Below are 19911 nucleotides of genomic sequence, written 5' to 3' on the forward strand. Positions count from 1 at the left end.
ATAAAAAAAGATGTTGTTTTATGAGTTTAAATTCTAATTACATCCTTGCGTAGCTTGCCACAAATCATGAGAAGAAAGTTAATTATCTAAAAACAATAAGCAATGCTATTCACCATTTTCTAATATATTAAAATATGCAATTACATAAGAGTAAGCTAATTGCCTAAACAAATGGGTGTAGTTATGGTGTAACCTAATATGTAGCAAAAATATGTGTTCCATCTATTGTTAAGGGTCTGTTTAGCTGTAAATCATATTTTAATGGTTGTATCATTCAACGTGTGCACTTTTCCATTTGTATTTCAGTTACTTTCTAAAGAATAGTTTACTTGAATTCAGTGGTTTTAAAATTTGCCCTGTCTGGGTGAGAAGGAGAAACTTAACTTAAACAACAAATAGTCTGGTAGCATTTTAAAGACTAATAAAACATGTAGATGGTATCATGAGCTTCTTCACTTCTTCAGATGACTGGAGTCTGAGAAGGGGAAATTCTTGCTTTCACAAATGTTTACCATAGTTGGCACTTCTAAATGGACATTAACCTGTAAGCTTCAAGCATTCATCTACTGCAATATAGTATGGCTGGAATAATGTAAGTAACTAGCATGCCAAAAGATGCGACAAGGTTTGTTTTTTCTTCCCCAATACATATTGAAACTCTCTGGTCTGGCACCTTTGGGACCAGATTGGTCCCAAATGAGGGAGTTTGCCGGACCGGGAGAGGCCAATTCTGGCCTCAACCCCAGCTGCTCTGCTCCCTGCCCCAGCTGCTTTCCCTTGCCTGTGCCACTGGCCCAGTTTGGGATACTCTGCTGCTGTGTCTAGCTCCAGCTGGGTCACTAACCTTGGGCCGCCCATCCCAGCTGAGCTCCCAGCCCTGCTGCTACCTGGGCTCTCTGGCCCCAGAACATCTGTGGTCCTGCTAGATCAGAGAATCCCCAGATTTTAGAGATTCAACCTGTAGTTCAGTGCTTTGTTACCAACAACCCTGTAACTTTCTTGTAACGTTGCTCTGTAATTGTGGTGTTTTTATGGTTTGTTTCTTCACTAACTTAATGCGGACCTGCAAACACATGTCTGATGTTTGACCTAATGTATCTGTTTACTAGGTGGAGTATTCATTTTCCCCACCCATGCCCCTATTTCTGTAACTGCTCTGGTTTGTTCCTGGGTTTTGTAGGATCAGATTAAAAACTCTGGAGCAGATCTTCAGCTGATTCACATTTACTTTAACCTGTATTGCTACATTAACACTATCTGAGACTCCGGTCCATTCTTAGAATCGCTGTTGTAGAAAAATGGCAGTGTCATGGAGATCTGTTATTCCCCTTCTCTTTCTCTGTTAAAGCTAGATAATAGTTAGGGGAAAGACCCGTCCTGATTAGATAACATAGGTGGTGCAAGAGTTAATCTGTGGGCAGTGAATAATATCAAGGCTATAAAAACCTGAGAATCCTGGCACTTTGTAGATAACAACAGTGCAATCTGTGGGTGTGGAACTGCTTCTTACCAGGAAACTGCAGGATTTTTTTTGCTGAATAGTTGTATCTTTTTCATCAAGTGCATCTGTACGGTGAAATGAACACCTTTAAAAAAAGCTAACAGTATCCCTCTATTAGTTCTCTGAAAAATTCCCATCGGTGTAAGTGGGAAACAACTGTTGGCTGAGAGTTCCGTGTGACTCCATGTGAAAGAATAAGATCTAAAAATACTGCTAAGAAAGCTGATGATGATGATTGTCACCTACTTGTTGATTTTATATTGCTTCAAAGCACTTAACAATATTAATTAGCTGATCAGTGAGGCTTGTGAAGTAAGCTAATATCAGTAACTCCATGTTTATTTTCTAGTCGGGCTATTGACCCTTCTGGGTTTGTTTCCTAGCATAGGAGATAGTCTCTTCCTCTTTTTTACTGTAGGAATGACTAAGGCTATGTTGACACAGCAGCGTTCTTCCAAAATAACGTAGTACGTGTCTACTGTGCAAGCACGTTATTTCAAAATAACAGACTTGTTACTCCAACTCCTGTAGCCTTCGTTGAACGAGGCGTAAGAAGTCGGAAGAAGAGAACGAGGAGTAAGGAGTCGGAAGAAGAGTACTCTATTTCGAAATAACTGCTGTGTAGACCGTGCCAGAAGTCCAAATAAGTGATTTCAACTTAAGCTAAGGAATTAGCATAGCTCAGATTGTGTAGCTTATTTTGAGTTTAGCCCTGCTGTGTAGATGTGCCCTTAGCGACCTGGTCTTGTACACATCGCCAATCCACTTGCAGAACTGGATGTAATTTGGGATGGGGTAGAACATGTTGCCTCTCCATACAGAATCAGTGCTATAACAGCCATGTGTATCTTAAAGGCAAGAACAGAGATACCAAACCTGTCTCTCACACATCCCCATGTAGAAAGCAGCAATAGGTGAAATCCTGACCTCTATTTTAGTGGGAATTAGGGGCCCAGAAGCCCTTTATCTCTCTCTTGAGGACTCCGGGATGATCAAAAGGGCTTTGAAGCAGTTCTGAAGATAAGAGCTGCCTTTCTGTGTGAGAGTGAGGAACGCCAGAGAAATACCCTCATCTTGCCATCCTTTCTCTCTCCAGAAAGCTGTCATTTCAGTTTTTTGGCAATTCTTGCACGGTTACCTGTTTCCACATGCCCCTTTCCGAAATCATCCCTGTGGAGAAGGGGATGCGGTGAACATGCTTCCCTGCTTGCTCCTTGCCCAACTAGATAGGAGGACAAGATGTGTGAGGAGAGTATCTCTTCTTGAACCAAACCTCTGTCAGTGAAAGAGACGAGCTTTTGAGCCACACAGAGCTCTTAAAGCTTGGGAAAGCCCGTCAGTGCGTCCCTGCTAAGTACACGGTGGAGCAGGTTGTTCAGCAGCATGGCAGGAGGCTTTCATCTTGGCTGACTGCTTGGAAAGGGAGTGGCATTTGTTTCTGCTGTGCTGCTCCTTTTAAGGATCTCCATTGCCAGTGCGGTGTCTTGGAGGGAGTGGGCAAATGCTCTGTGGTATTGTGGTTTGATCAAGTGTGAACCCCCTGACTTCACATGAAATGCTGCATTTTTCACAACCTACCCAGTGACGCTCCTTGAGGTCAAGCAGCTGGTGAGTTCGTGACTGGGCAGTTGGCCAATGGAAAGGGAAGTAGGGAGAAATGTGTTACCAGTCATGGAAAGGTCAAGATGAGGAGGCAGTTGGGAGCCCTGCTTGTTGGTAAGGAGGTGGGAGAAGCTGATATTCCTCCAGTGGACTTCTTGCTGAAGCTGTGACTGGATCAGAGTAAGTCTGAGAACCATATTTTTACATTGAAACACCCAACGTGCCTACACAAAAGACGAGGGAAATTGTAGCTCTTCTTGGTGTACATCGTTTTAGGTAGGCTCGGATGTACTGCTATAGCTGCACTGCATTAAGGTCTTCTGTGTAGCACTAGCTGCTCTGCATTGGTGGGAGAGCATTCTGGTGCCGGTATAACTAAACCACCCGTCACGAGCAGCAGTCGCTGGACTGGTAGGAGGGCATTGTCCGCTGACCCAGCGCTGTCCACATGGCACTTTTGTTCAGGGGTGGGGTGTGTGTGTGTTTTCCGCACCTCTGCCCAACAAAGGGGCTAATCTCGGACCAATGGTCCTTTTTATGCTTTGTACATCTGTCTGTCCAGTTCACTGTAGGCTCTGCTGTTGCTGCTTCTGGTTAACACCCTTGTGCAAGACCTGTGCTTGGGTGTGTGGCAACGGACTCTCCTTCCCCTCCCTTCTCCCCCTCCCCCCCCGAATAGGTCATTAAAGTCCTGCTGCAGTGCTAGAGCATGAGAAAGGGAAGCTCATTCCTGTAAGGCCACAGAGCAGTGTTTCCCAATTGGTGCTCCGCGGAACCCTGGGGTTCCGCAGAGCACAATGAGGGGTTCCGCGAGGAGCCGGCGCTCCCCCGCCCCCTCTGAAAGAGAGAGAGAGAGAGCCGGCTAGCCAGCATGGAGCTGGTCCCAACCCCGTGCGCACGTGTCCTCCCAGCCTGGCCCCAGAGCGTCTCTCCCCCAGACCTGTCCCTGCTGTGTGCGACCTTCCCTGAAGGTGAGCGCTGGCCCCAGGAGCGCTGCAGATTGGCGGCCCGCGCTCTGGGGGGGGGGGTTGCTGGCCCCGGGCTCGCGGACTTGGGGGGGCCCGCCCCCGGGCGCGCAAGTGTCCCCGCCCTCTGGCGCCCAAATGGCCACACCCGCTGGCAACCTCCAGTGGTTGGGGACCACTGCACCAAAGGGACAGGGGTGGAAGAGAGACAATTACCAGGGGGCCAAGCACAGACAATGAGGAAAAGGGCAGGAGGGGAGAGGAGGTGTCAGGGGGAGGGGGGCAGGGTGATGCTGGGAGGGGAGGGGGTAAGAGCATTGGGGGCTAGAGGGGTGAGGGGAGGTGCTGGGAGAAGGCTTGAAAGAAGGGGTGGGCATGAGGAAGGCTGGGTTGGAGCAAGTCATGTGAGAGGGCAGAGGGGCATGAGGGGAATGGGGGCAGAGGGTGGTGAGGGGTGGGCATCAGGGGAAAAATGGAGCAAAGGGGGCAGGGGAAGTGAGGGAAGGGGGAGGCACCAGGAGGGTGCAGGGTAAGAGAAGGTGCAGGTGCCAGGGATTCTGGGCAGACACCTGCCCAGTGGAGGGACCACCATCAGGAGAGACGCGGGGCAGGTTTGTAGAGGGAGGTGTTAGAAGATGAGGGAGGGGATGAGGAGGGGTAGCTCACATGATCAGAGTGGGGTTACTGGAGAAGTGGGCACAGGGAGGAGAGAAGGGCTGGTGGAGGGAGGCAGGTTGCAGGAGGGCTGAGGACAGTGAGAAGAGCAGGAGTCAGGACAGCAGAGGAGGGTGAGGAGTCGGGGGGCAGCAGGCACCAGGGGAGCTGTCATGACAGCAGAGAGAAAAGGTAAAGGTTTTAAAATATTTATTAATAACTTGGGTGGCACATCCACACAATCCACATGAACTCAATACTGGTGCACAACACAAAATTCATTTTGCTCATGTGAGGAAACTCTCAGGCTGTGTCTACGCTGGTTGTTTCTTGTGCAAGAACACATCCACTCTTCCATGTGCGAGCTGTGCTTTTGCACAAGAGCATCTATGGCAGTGTGGACACTCTCTTGCCCAAAAAAGTGCCGATGGCCATTTTAGCCATAGGGCTTTCTTGCTCAAGAAATTCATGTTGCCTATCTACACTGGTGTCTTGCGCAAGAATAGTTGCTCAAAAGGGCTTATTCCTGAGTGGGAGCATCGTAGTTCTTGTGGAAGAAGCCCTGATTTCATACATGAAAACGTTAGTGTACTTGCATGAGAACACACGGCCAGTGTAGACAGGTAGCAAATTTTTGCGCAAGAGCAGCTGCTTTGGCGCAAGATGGTGCCAGTGTAGACACAGCCAAGGGGAGGGAGGAAGGCAGGGGCAGGGAATCAGCACTTGCTCAGCATGTCTACATGGTTTGGGGGACGGTGCAGGGAAATTGAGCTCAGCTGTGTTGCAGAGTGGGGAGGTCTGACGAGCTGGGCTGGGAGGTGGGAGGGGGTGTGTGTGTGGAGCTCAGAGCTCAGACGGAGGTGGAGGTGCCGGGAACCGGGGCTAGACTCAAGGGGAGGGAGAGACAAGGAATCAGCTCTTGGCTCAGCAGTTTTGTGGGGCTTGGAGGAAGTGCAGGGAAACCAGGATCAGCTGTGCTGTGGGGGAGGCATGCAGTGAACCAGTGCAGGGCTCAGCTGGGCTGAGGGGGATGGGGGAGGGCATACAGAACAGACAGGCAGCTCAGCTGGGCTGTGAGGGGCTGCAGGGAACTGGTGCTGCACTCCCTTGGATTGTGAGGGATGGTTTTGGGGAAAGTGCAGGGAACCAGCAGGGGTGGGCAGCTTAGTTCGGTTGCAGGGGATAGAGGTGCAAAGAAGCCTAGTGGGGAAGGGGAGGGGACCAGGAGCCCTGAAATGACCTCTCCTGGTCCAAAAATTCCTCCTCTGGGACCAGTCAGGTCTAGAGGGTGCCAGGTCAGGGAGGTCCAACTCCTACCCAAGTCCCCTCCTCACACCCTCCCTTGTAGCCAGACACCCTACATCCAATCCAGCCTGCTTCTGTACCCTACCTATGTGGTCTGCACCCTACCCAGACCTTGTCCCCTTCCGCCCCCCAGCTCCCTCCCAGATCCTGCACCCCATCCCTATCCTGCTCCTTGGCAGCCCTGCCATCCGCCCTGGCCCCAGCACCTTGCCTCACACCCCAGGACTCAGCACCACCCTGGCCCTGGCCCAAGCCCCAGCACCCTGCCATCCACGCTAGCACCCAGCAGCACCCTGTTCCTTGTCCCAGCACCCTGCCAGTCACCCTAGTGCCCAGCAGGACCATATCCCTGACCCCAGCACTCTGCCACCTGCCTGCCCCAGCACCTTGCCCCAGCACCCTGCCACCTGAGCCAGCATCCTTCCACCCAGCAGCACCCTCTCCCCAGCACCCACTAGCACTCTGTCCCCTACCCCCACCAACACATTTGGGACCACATTAGTGAGGCTTGGGGGTTTTTTGAGGAGCTTTTTTTGTTTTTTTGCATCTCACTTGTGTGGCCCCAACTGACTTTTCTGTGGGTCAGTGACCTTTGACTCAAAACAGGTTCCTCACCCCTCTCACATATAAAGACAATGCTAAAACCTTTGGAGTTTGACATAATATTTTATTTAAAAATGAAGCCAACAAGCCCCCAATTGGGACCAAACCCCCATTTCACTGCAGCATCATAACACTCCTGCATCACCTGACCCCAAATCTGAGCCTATCATACACTGGAACCCCCGTCCTGAGCCTCTTACATCCCCACACTCCTGCATCCCCACATCCTCAGTCTTCTGCCACAACATTCCTCCACCAGCCACACATCACAAATCTGTGTCCTGAGCCCATCATACTCACACAACCTTATTGCCCTGAGTCCCTCACATATCCAGCCCAAACTCTTGCACCCTCATATCCACAAGCCCTGGCTTGCTCAGCACCCCAACCTTCCACCTGAACCCAACACTCCCCAGCCTAGAGCCCCCTCCCTGAGTCAACAGCCCTTTCTCCTGCATCCAAATTCCCTCCCAGAGCTTGTACTTCTCACCCCTTCCCACACCCAAATCCCTCATTCCCACCCCACATCTCACTCACTAGGTTGAGACAAGTATAAGGGCTGGGTATAGCAAGTGATGGAGAGGAGGGGAACAGAGCGGATGAGGCCTCATAGAAAGGAGATGGGGGTGGGGTCTTGGGTCATGAATTGGTGGGTCCCTCTCTCCTCCCCCGCCCCCTCCTTTTTTTTTTGCTTGACAAACCTAGGGGTTCCTTGAAATTTTGAAAAGCTGAAAAGGGTTCCTCAGCCAAATCAAATTGGGAAACACTGCCATAGAGAAACAACTGCACTTCTTGTGCCTAACAAGTAGCAAAACTGAAGATGACTCGGCACAAAGGAAGCTGAAAGTGTGTAGATGGGTGGGGCGCCCCATAATCCCTCCTAGCACCCTTAGATGCGATGTCAGGTTGTATGTGGGTCTTCTGAAGTTGATTGTGGCTGTGTCAGTCACAGAGCTAGCAGCTTTTCAGCCATTTCTGTTCTCTCTAAGCTCACCCTCCTCAGACTTTGGGTCTCTTGACTGCTTGTCAGTGGCAAATCTTTTTTTTTTTTTCCCCCAGAGGGCATCACCAGGCAGATTTCTAAAAGCGTTTTAACAGTAAGAACAACACCGCAAAGTGTGGGGGTGAGAAGATTTAAAACTGTCTTTAGGCAAATCTGACTTAACCTTCCAAGAAAAGGGAAGGGGGTGGGGGATGTAAAAGCAGGGTAAGGAGGCTTGAGGGCTTTCACCTCTCTCTATGGCAGTGTTTTTTAAACTTTTTAAGACCACAGAACACCAAATGGTTTTTTTATATGAGGAACGCTAAGGATTTTTTGTTAATGATAAAAAAAAACCCCAGCCACTTTAAAGATGGACATTTGGAATTATCTTCTCCGTGGCACACCTCTGACATGCTGCAGAACACAGTTTAAGAAACACTGCTTTAGGGTGCAACTGTTCCAGTCCCTTCAATCCAGTCTGCTCCTAATCTGAGCAAAACAAGCTTTATAAAAATTCAGCTGGTGCCTGTAAGGATTGTTTTCCCAGGCACCAGCTGAAGTTTTATTTTTATTCACTTCCTACCCTGTTTACCAGGAAGCATCTGTAGCTGTTGTGTTACTTGCTGGCTATTAAGCGGGACCTCCCCCATTTATCTGTAGTGCAAACCCTTCTGTGCAGGAATTTAAATTTCATCACCGTGCCTCTAGGGCCAGAGAAGTTCTAAGTCGCCACCCATTATTGGCATGAGGGTTTGTGATCCTAGTCTTCTTTCCCTTCCCACACTCTGTGCACGCCCCTGTTTACAGTATTAACTATAAATTAATACAGATCAACCCTCCATCCTTCAGTGGCCATTTAATAGGTTTGTATTTAGGTGAGAGTGGTGACCCCTTAAGTTGAGAAGTTGTTGACTATCCCATTAATGCAGGGATGGGCAATAATTTTTGATGGGGGGGGGGGTACTCCAAGATTTTGGGAAGTGGTTGAGGGCCAAAGTCTTCTATGACATTAATGGAGATGCGGAGTCTGGGATGGAGGTTGGGTGCAGAAGGGAGCTTGGGGTAAAGGATTGGGGTGCAGGTGGGAGAGTGCAGTCTGGGAGGGAGTTGGGATGAAGCAGGCGGTTGTGACCTAGGGCAGGGGACTGGAGTGCAGGGGTTTGGGATGTGATATGGATGTAAGGGGGAGACAGAGGGTTTGGATATGTTGAGAGTGTGGGGGGGGGGGGGGGACAGAGAGTTGGCATGAAAGGGCTGGGGTGCCAGAAGCAAGCTGTGGCCAAGAGGCATACTTGTCAGCTGCCAGCCGGCCTGCTTGCATGGCCATGTGCTTCATGAATAACTGAGTCCAGGAGAAGGGGGTGTGATTCTTAGCTGCCAGTTATTCTAACAGGCAGCTCCCATTGGCCGGTTTCTGCCAGAAACCAGCCAATGGGAATGTGCTGGGGGCGGGGCAGCTACTAATACCCCCCCCCCCCTCTAGTTTTGAAACCGAGCCCTGCAGCCGTGTTTCTGTACAGCATATGGGGCAAGCTGGGGAGCCTGCATGGGGCTCCCCGCTGCCTCCCTGGGCCAGATCTGGTGGCTTGGTGGGCCGGATTCGGCCTGCGGGCCATATTTTGCCCAGGATTGCTTTAATCTATAAAGTCTTAGATGGCTACCTCCAACTGACGGATTTTCCCCAACTTCCTCCTCCTGCAGCTAAGAATGCACTGGAATTATTCTTTATCTAAAGTGTGTGATCTCTTTCTCTGTCAAGGGAACTTTGGCCTGTGCCAAGGGGAATTATCTTGTAGTTTGAACAGTCATACTGAGGTCACAAACAATTAAAATATATTCTTATTCATGTGCCCTTAACCTTAAAGGCCAGAATAAGGTGCTTCAGCTCCATATTTGATTTTTTTTTTAAAAGGTGTGGTGTACAAGTTAGCCCATTTTCATGAAGTACAAGAACTAGAGTAATTGTTTTTTGTTTAAAATAAAGCACATTTGAACACATTTCTTGTCATAGCTACAGGCATTGTTATTTGTGATGTTCTGTAGCAACAGTATCGCATTCTTCAGCATTTTCTCTCTCCTTTTTTTATTACAATAGTGCCTAAGGGCTAACCAGCAGTGGGGCTCCATTGTGTTAGGCAATGTCATTGTAGCAGACTGTTCTTCCCTGATGTGCTTAAAATGTAAATGGACAAGACAGACACAGGGCGGTGAGAGGGGGCAGAATGCATTAGCAGCATAAACAGGGATTTGATGGGAGGGGAGCAGCTACAGGGGAAAGGAATTGGAGGAGGATGGGAGAAGAAGGGCAGATACAGAGTGGACAGAGGGCTGTAGCAGTCTCCAAACATCTAGTAAAAACAGATCCTTTGCATTTGGAGAGCCATTTACCAAGGTCCCTGCTTTTGGCTGCTTCTACCCCCTCTGGCTTGCTCCTGTCAGAAATTATAATACACACTTGAAGCACTAGGAGGTAAGTATGGAGGTGGTCCCAGCGGGGTCCCACTTTACCACTTCTCTCTCCACACACTGCAGTAGTCCCAGCTTTGGCTGTTTCTGCCTTACTATCTGCCCCATACGTTGGGGGTGGGGTGGGAAAGAGTTAATATTAACTCAGTTGATGTAGGACTCTGTGTTCACTACAGGAGAAGGTTGAATTAAGATATGCAACTTCAGTTATGTTAATTGAGTGGCTGGACCTCAATTCCAGTTTCCTCATGGTCTCCACAGTATGAAGTCGACGGGAGCAAATGCTGCTGTCTGCTTGCCTTACACCTCAGGAATACTGATGCCAATGGATGCAGCTTCTGAGTTCGATTTAGCAGGTCTAGTAAAGACCTGCTAAATTGAACTCTGGTAGATGGATCACAGCAGTGTCTGTTTTCCCTGTCGTAAAGGCATGGCCTCATCCACTCCACAGGGATGGAGAAATAGAAGTTTATTCCCTTAAACTTCTCCCCTGCGAAGAAGTGAGCAAATGGAAGGGGCCCTGGACCTGCTCTTCCCCTACCCCTTCTCTTCCCCACTCCACCTTTCGATGGTCGGCTAACATGCAGGATTATGTGGCACTGCAACTTACTTTCTGGGTCTAATACGAAGAATTGTGGTTGAATCTGTGTCTGGGATTACACCGCTCCATGCTCCTGCCTTACTCGGGGTAGGCTACAAAGCTACAGTTTAGCTCTGAGTCTGGTACTGTGGCTGTTTGCTTCCCCTGCCTTCACTTTAACAAGCATGTAATTCAACACAACATGTTGTCTCGTTTCCATACTTGGGTTAAAACCATGGGAAAAAATCTTACTATCTCCTTTCTTTTTCTAAGCCTCTATATTAAAATTTCCGGGGAGGAAACCCCTGATGACAGGGTTGAAATATGGGTATGGTATTAACCCCTCTCCTGCTCAGCTTACAGAGTAACTGACCAGTTGGTGTTGCTTGCTGGGACTTTCCCATACTCTGGGCTCTTAAGGGCATTGCTTGAGTGTTAACGGCTTTCAGCTGGGAGTCTTTGCTCTGTGGTTTTTGTTTTTCCGTATGGAGCATTCTGCTACATTCCTGTGGAGAGATGGGTTAAGCACAAGGCCCTACAAAGCTACAGTTTTCTGAAACATTGAACAACTCTCATGGCTGCTGCTAACCTCCTTGGAGTTCTGCTTTCTGAGCTTCTCGTAGTCTAACGCCAGTTCGTAGCAAAACTTTCATAACTGCATGACTCGTCATTTAGATAAAACCAGTTCTTCTTTGAGTGGTCCCCTGTGGGTGCTCCACTTGGGGTGCTGATGTGTCCTTGCACCAGCGACCGGAGACTTTTCTATCAGTTTCTGCCATGCTGCGCAGGTGCCGTAGTGCCCTCTAGTGTCGTTGGAATTGTTGGGCGCGTGTGCGGCTTGGCCCCTCAGGTCCTTCTCTACTGTCCTCAGCAGCAAACTGAGCCGATTGTTCTCTTCATTTCTGTAAAAAAAAAAAAAAAAAAAGTTAAATACTCTGTTTTAATCCTCAGTTTTCTCATCTTCCAAGTTTTTTAGCACTATTCTCCTCCTCTGTCAAGTTTAAAAAAAAATTCTCATTGCGGTTCGCCACTTTTCCCCAACTCCTCATGCCCGGCTCTCCGGGCTTTAAAAGGTATGAATCATGTCGGGATGCCATGCCCATTTTGGATGGGCACTCAATGTATTGAATGCCTAGGGGAGGTACACCAAACTCAAAAGTGCCTCCACTGCTCCAAATTGACAGTGAGGGCGCGCTGGGACCGAGCCAACAGGCTAAAGACACTCTTATATGAGAAGTCCCTCCGTCCTTCCTTGGAAGACTCTCCTACGGCTTCAAGACCAGTGCAATTGAGTATGGGTATGGAAAAAAATCACCCCTCTACCCACTCTAGTCTTACGACCTCCAAAACGGGTCTTTTCCCGACTCCGTTGCTACCCTCGGCACCGTCAGCCGTACGGGTCAGCACCGAGGATAGGCGGGGAACCTCCAGTACGGCACAGTCTAAGGCGTCGGCACCGCATAAAAGCGCTCACTCAGAGCCAAAGCAGAGGTCAACGGCACCAACTGGTATGGCACCGGAGCCACCCTTGGTGCTGATGGCACCAGCAAAAGATCGCATGGCACTGAAGCACCACACCAAAATGGCACCGAGCCCGGCGCCGAAGAAGGCCCGTGCCAATATACCACCACCGAGCACTACAGCGCCAGAATGATCCTCGGCACCGCTGCTGCCAGCACCGCCACCATCCAAACCGCATCGTCCCGCACCGACTGAGGGGTGTGAGTGATGCTGGTCCCCGGTACGGAGCCATAGCTCATTAGCACCACCTTCCCCAGGCTCCTCCATCCATTCCGTGAGGTCCCGATGCTCTTCCATTGCTTCTTGCTCTCCCAGTGACATCAGCATCGAATCAAGGAGCAGGTTTTCCTCCCAGCACTCTACCCTGGCACACAGACCTCCATCCTGGCAGCCGGCCCCGGTTCAATATGCATACCCTCCCCCTCTGCATCCTTGGTATGCACAACAATACGCCTACCCACTTTTGCCATATACCACCCAATGGCAACCGTAGGATCCGCGTCCTAAGAAGAGCCACCATCGGGCCTCTTCGACTATTTCCAGGCTGCTGCCTCCCTCATACCCTGCCACAGTATTGGCCACTGAACCGAATTCCTCAGCCCCCTCGGAGGCACATGACTCTCTCTCTCTCCCTGAAGGGGAGACCAGAGCACTCCTCCTCTTCCCTAGATGAAGCGATCACAATTGAACCCCCACCATCTGGTGATGACGCTAAAAAAAATTCCAGGACTTGTTCAAAAGAGTAGCTATAGCTCAGGAAAGAGCCCTCCAGGAGGTACAGGTGAAACAATATCGCCTTGCTAACGACTATGACCAAGCTAACTACTTTAAGCTCCAAGATCTGCTCCAACACCTTCCGGAACACAAGAGGCCAACCTTGCTCAGTATCATGCAAGAGGGCCACACTGTCTCCCGCACAGCCCTACAGTCCGCCATGGGCGTAGCAGACACTGCAGCTTGTATTACGGCCTTGGCGATTGTCCTTTGCAGAATTTCCCGGTTACAGGCATCTGGGGTACCTAGGAACCTACAACAGAAGGTTTAGATCAGTGGTCCCCAATGTTTTGGGGCTACTCACGCGCTGCGCGTACGGGGACAGGGCCGCTCACAGGCCACGTGACTGCGGGCGGGGCCAAGCATGTGCTGCACGCCTGAGGTCGGCACCGGCATGTGCCGCGAGCCCAGGCAGGGGCTGCCCAGGTTCTGCCCGGGCAGGGGCTGGCGTGGGCATGCGTGGCACCCCCGTGGCCGTGGCGGGGGTCAGGGGCGGCACCGGCACGTGCAGCGCCCCCGGGGGCGGGGCCAGGGCCAGCAAGGGCATGTGCGGCGGGGGTGGGGGTCAGGGTCGGCACTGGCACACGCCGCACGGCCAGGGCTGGCCATGCGCTCGGGGCTGGCACCTGCTGCGCGCCCGGGGGCGGGGCCAGCCCAGGTTCCTCTGCGGGTGCACGTAAAGGGCCTGGCGGGTGCCGGGTTGGGGACCATGGGTTTAGACTTTACCCTTTGACTGAACTAATCTTTTCACAGCTAAGACCAATGAAGTGGTGCATTCCATGAAGGACTCCCGTACTACTTTCAGGACCCTGGGAATGTACACTCCTCCATTTAAGAGAACTAGGTACCAGCCTTTACCAGCGCCTGAGAGAGCCTTTCAGGCAGCAGCCTAAATATGATTTCCGCCCGAAACCAAGAACTCAGCAGCATAGACAACAATGACAGCAACACCTCTCGACTAATCCACCACTGAGCAAACAGCAGGTTTGAAGGTCAGGTCGAGAGCCAGGAAGCCAATCCACTGCTACTGCCAACCAATACTCTTCAGTTCTACCATCCCCTCCGGGCCTTTTTCCACCAATGGTCTCTCATCACTTTGGACAAATGGGTCCTGGAACTGATTCAATTCAGTTACACTAGCCCCTTTACTTCCCTCCCTCCAACCACCCTCCTACCCCATCCCTCTTCAGGGACCCCTCTCACGAAACCGTTCTCCACCACAATTCCATGGCCGGGGTTTCTACTCAACTTACTTCCTTACTCAGAAGAAGACGGGAGGGTGGCAACCCATCTTGGACCTCAGGTGCTTCAACAAATACATTGCATACCACCGTTTCAAGATGGTCACTCTCACAACAATCATTCCTACACTGGATCAAGGTGATGGGCTTTCGGCTCTCGACCTCCAGGATGCCTATTTTCACATTACAGTTCATCCTGCTCACAGACATTTTCTACGGTTTACAGTAGGCACCCAGTACTAGCAATACCGCGTGCTCCCATTTGGCCTTTCGACTGCCCCCAGGGTGTTTTCCAAAACCCTGGCAGTCGTAATGGCCTCACTTCGGCATCAAGGGATCATAATATTCCTGTATTTAGATGATTGCCTCCATAAAAGGTGCGTCCTTTGACGAGACAAAGGCCATGAGACACCACAATAGCCCTTCTACTCAGCCTCCGGTTTCACATAAATTACACAAAATCCACCCTCCTGCCAATGCAGAGGCTAGAATTCATAGGCGCCCTCATTGACACTGTCACAGCGAGAGATACGCTTTCCGAGCACAGGTTTGCTACCATACACAACCTTATCCGCGTGGCAGATTCGGTTCCAACTGTCACGATCCTCAACTGCCTCAAGATCCTCGGGCACATGGCCTCCACGACCTACGTTGTCAAATTGACCAGACTCCATGTGAGACCTCTTCAGTGTTGGCTCACGACGGTTTACAAGCCTTCCAGAGACCAACTTTCCAAACTCGGTCATTCCTCCACGCATCATCAACTCCCTGCTTTGATGGACAACTCTGCAAAACATATTACAGGGCATTTCTTTCCAGCATCCACCTTCCACTCTCAGTTATAACAGATGCCTCACTCGTGGGATGGGGGGCCCACTTAGGGGACATCACAGCCCAAGGCAAATAGTCATTCACAGAGCAAACCTTCCATATCAACCTCCTCGAGTTACGGGCGGTCAGATATGCATGCCAACATTTCAGTCAATATATAGCGCACAAGTCCATTATCATCATGACGGACAATACCACCTGCATGTACTATATCAACTGTGTTCGGAAGCTATCAAGCTCTGGAACTGGTGCCCGACACGCAGGGTCACCCCTTTGGCTGTTTACTTTCTGGGCGTACTCAACGTCACAGCGGACGCCCTAAGTCGTACATTCCAGGGCCAACACGAATGGGAGCTCAACAAACGTGCCCTCACTCCACTCTTCCTTCGCTGGGGCCAACCAGATGTAGATCTCTTCATCACGAAAAACAACAGGAAATGCCACCTTTACTGTTCCAAAGGAGCCCTGGGGAAACATTCCTTCGGCGATGCCTTTTCGATCACATGGGATGCCCCTCTTCTTTACGTGTTCTCCCCCCTTCCCGCTCCTACATAGAGTCCTCCACAAGATCAGGACGGACCAGGCGCGGGTCATACTAGTGGCACCTGCGTGGCCCAGATAGACGTGGTATCCTTGCCTCCTCAAGATGGCAGTGATGAACCCTCATCCCTTCCCTCTTCACCACGACCTTCTGTTGCAGAACCACGGGTGGACTCTCCATCTAGACGTTCTCAAGCTCCATCTCCACGCCTAGCTCTTTCATGGCTCCAGGATGCCGAGATTACCTGCTCGGAACAGGTGAAGGACATACTGATTAACAGTAGAAGACATTCCACTAGAAGAACTTGTACAAATGGAATCAATTCTCTCACTGGTATGGTTGAACATATGCAGAGCTCGCTCCTTTACCTACCTTACTGAACTACTTACTATCCCTCAAACAGTCGGGCCTAGCACTCAGCAATATCAAGGTCCACGCCGCCGCCATAGCTGCTTTTCACCATCCCACGGATGGCGTTGCTTTCCTCGCTAACCCGTTGACCAAACACTTCTTTAAGGGCCTACAGAATACCTTTCCTCTCGTCCGTCCACTAGTCCCCGACTGGGACTTGAACCATGTTCTGAAAAGCATGACAAAACCACCATTCGAACCTCTAGCCACCTGCTCTTTGTCTCATTTATCTATGAAGGTATCCTTCCTCGTCGCTTTTTAAGACTCTTAACATTTTGTTTGCTTTTTTTAACTGCTGCTGCACGTTGAGTGGATGTTTTCAGAACTATCCACAATGATTCCAAGGTCTCTCTCTCTTGACTGGGTATAGCTAAATTAGTCCCCATCATTTTGTACGTATTGGTGGGATTATTTTTTTTAATGTGCATTACTTTGCATTTATCAACACTAAAATTAATTTGTCATTTTGTTGCCCAGTCATCTCTATCTAGTTTTGTGAGATCCTTTTGAAACTCTTTACAGTCTGCTTTAGTCTTAACTTTCTTGAGCAGGTTAGTCTCACCTGCCAATTTTGCCACCTCACTGTTTTACCCCTTTCTCCAGATCACTTATAAAATAGGTTTGGTCCCGGTAGGGACAAGGAGCCTACATGCAAATTCCAGGTCATTGCATGTGCATGGAGGGTCTTGAGGCTGAGAGGGCACAAAATGGGTTGTCTGTTTAATGGACCCTGAATCCCTTGGGACTTCTGGGTGCAACGTTAACTTGTATCGTCAGTTTTATTGGTTTCCAGTAGCGAGAGAGAGAGAAAGTGGTTTAAAAACTAGAAAATACTATAAAGTCATAAGAATTATCAGTGGGACGTGGAGCGAGGTGTGGTATTTGAAATGTTACTAAATATCTTTTTTTACCAATGAGTAGATTTCAAGGTACAACAATCCCTTTTTAATATAAACTTTTGGAAAAGGGACTTCGCTTTTTTGAGACTGAGGAAAACTCACATTTAATGTTCTGCATTTTTACATTGAACTGACTTTTTTTTCTTTTTCCTCTGCAGATATTGCTGTATAGAAGATGCACTATTACCGATACTCTAATCCTGAAATCAGCTGTTGGTACAAATATCTGCTTTTCAGCTATAACATCATCTTCTGGGTGAGTGAAAACTTTCCTCCTGAAGTCTTCAGTCTGAGATTTCGCTCACTGAAATGATGCCTTTTTTAGCATGTGCACATCACTCCGAGACAGTGAATGGCATGGACCAAATGGAGGCTTTTTTTATATGATTGAAACTATCAAACTCACTTCAATTCCACCTTAAATTGGAAGCAGTCAGATGTCCAGACAGCGTCGTCTTGATTTTCAGCATATCAGTAGGGTCACTCTAATACAAATTATAGAGGCAAAAGGGTGTTCTCTGCTCCAGCGAGTTCACAATTTAGATTAGAAAAACAATGTAAAAGCACAATATACTGCTTGAAATGTCCGTCTGAATTACTGAGAGGTCATGGCGGAGATGTCGAGGTCTACAAATTGATTCAGACTCTTCTCCGTGCAAATACTACTTGTATAGCCTCTTCTGGACACTTTGGAACTTCCGGAAAGTTCCAAGTCTGTGAGTTGAAGAATAGTTATGGTGTGGGAACTTATCAAAGATATTGTGAATATCAAAAACATTCTTTTGAGTTGCTTCCCTACGGGGTCCTCCACTTCAAATGTGCATGCATCTCTCAAGCCCTTGGTAAGCTTTTTTTCTATTGATAGGGTGTGTTCAGCCTGTTCATGTGCTCTGTGCAACCTCCTCCCACACCCAAAGTTGCCTGAGTGACCTCCCCTTGGTTCCTTTGCTGCTGCCTTAGCCGGAGATGGAGCTTTAGCATGTCTGCTTTGTGCTTGCCTCAGCATGTTGTAGCTTTCATATAGTTTAGTTTAGTGTGTGTTAGTTGATGTGTTAGAGCTAGGTAGTAGAGAGAGGTTTGGCCAAGATGGGTCCTTTTTTCTTTCCCTCTTTTTTTTTTTTTTTTTTTTTTTTTTTCCAGAGAGCTTATTTGGCCTGGCTGACTTGAAACACTTGCCTGTCTCTTTTTGGGAGGCTGTTCAGGTCAGCAGCGGTCAGTTTAAGTGTATCCATTGCTTGGGAGGGTCCCATACATTTTTGGAGGTAACTGTTGTTTAGCTCTCAAATCTAGAACAGACACTAGAGCAAATACTGCACCAGGTACGTAACCTCTGGTTATATTGGTCTGTGCTGGTTCTTATGGCTTCTAAACCATTGACCTGACTCTGACTTAAACAGGGTCATTAAAAGAGGCACAGAAGATGGCATAAACCCATGCTTGTTATTTTATACTGCATTCATATTAAATTAGGCTTAGTTCATTAAATAGCCTGACCTTTCAACATCTCTGCCTGCAAGGTGAGAAGATCTCTTAATCAGAAGTTTATTAAAGACCTCAGAAAGACATTGCATTATGGCCAAATGTCAAGACAATGCAATAGGAAGACTGGCATAAATTACTCAAGTGTCACTTTAGAAATCATGGCCTTCTCCTAGATAGGTTGGGCTAAAATGACCACTAATGAAACAGGTGCCAAGTGCAGGTGCCCCTTGTGCTAATATAATTTAGTGACGTATGCAACTGGTCTAGTACAATGATGCTAGCTCTTCAGAACTTTGCTAGAACTAACTTAAATGCTGGAGTTTTCTGGGGAAGAGCTGAAAATGACTTATTTTTTCCTTCCTTTCAGAGAAACTTGATGCCAAGGGTATAAACGAACATTTTCCACTAAAGTTAGTGGAGGCATACTAACTTATATCAGCTGGGGCTCTAGCTATAATGGAAGCATCTCTTGTTGGTGACCCTCCTTGTTTAGTAGGCAGTATCTTTTGCCTAAGACAAATCATTTTTAACAAAAACCAGGACCTCTAAACTGTGATACTGTAGATGATAGTTCACAATAGAACGAGTAATCTGGAAAAAGGAGAGAGATTCTCCAGAGGGTGATTTTTCTGTTTTCCATGATAACAGTACGAGAGTCCTAACTTTCAGTAGTATGCTTGTTGTGTATCTGTCAAATCATTTGTTTTTGTAACTTGACAGGATGAATGTACACCACTTGAAAAGAATCAGATGTTTCAACATTTCCACAAGACTATCAACTATCTGCAACTCAGTTTTTCCTCTCATTTCTTCCATTTTTTTTAAATCACTTGTTTTCTTCACAAATAGGGTTGCCAGGTATCTGGTTTTGAACCAGACAGTCCAGTATTTGAGCTTTCTTTTTGTTGAAACCGTCTGGAAACCCTATTCACAAAGGGTAGAACCACCTTCTGGTACCCCCTCTGTTCCCAGCCTTTCTAAAAACTTTCCTTTGCCTTACCTCTTGGCTTTGCTTACTAGAATGAGAGCTGATTCTGAGAGATGAAAAAGCAAAGACTTTTAGCAAAGATTATTTCACATAAAAGGGCCGAGAATTTAAGCAGCATGGTTTTGAGCTACAGCTTTTCACTCCACCTCTGGATCACTGTTTAGTGTTCCCCATGTTGAATTTTGGAGATGGAACAGTCGAATCTTTGCACTTTTCCAACTGAATGTTTTGGGGCTTGCATTAAAAACTGTGTCATACTCTGCTGGTAAATGATGGTACCTAGGACTAAAACATCCTTGATAAGATGCTACAGATGAGTCACCATATTGTATGAAAGGTTATTTAATTTGGGGGTGAGTGCACATACCTGCCCCTTGGTCCTGTTGTGGGGGCAGGGGACTGGATTTAATGATGTCTCAGTAACTTCCAGTTCTAGTATTCTATGAGTCTTACAAGTATTTTGCCGCTGACCTGGAGTTCTGTTGAATAAAGTCCGGAATATAGTGGTTAGGAAGGTCAGGTTGTGCTTTGGCAGTGACTTCAGGATTTTGCTTCCTTCTGTGGA

At 48.5% G+C, this 19911-nt stretch overlaps 1 protein-coding gene across 3 annotated transcripts in view; it reads left to right on the top strand.

Moving 5' to 3' along the window:
• TSPAN14 (tetraspanin 14) overlaps positions 1-19911 on the top strand; it is a 96046-nt gene that overhangs the window by 30510 nt on the left and 45625 nt on the right. For all 3 annotated transcript variants that reach the window (XM_075934797.2, XM_075934796.2, XM_089780060.1), the window contains exon 2: positions 17035-17132. In XM_075934797.2, the coding sequence (XP_075790912.1) occupies positions 17052-17132 (81 nt within the window). In that variant the 5' untranslated portion in view covers positions 17035-17051. The remainder of the gene's footprint in view (positions 1-17034; positions 17133-19911) is intronic.

Source organism: Pelodiscus sinensis, chromosome 8 (assembly GCF_052426305.1).
Source record: "Pelodiscus sinensis isolate ZL-2025 chromosome 8, ASM5242630v1, whole genome shotgun sequence".
NCBI lineage: Eukaryota > Metazoa > Chordata > Testudines > Trionychidae > Pelodiscus > Pelodiscus sinensis.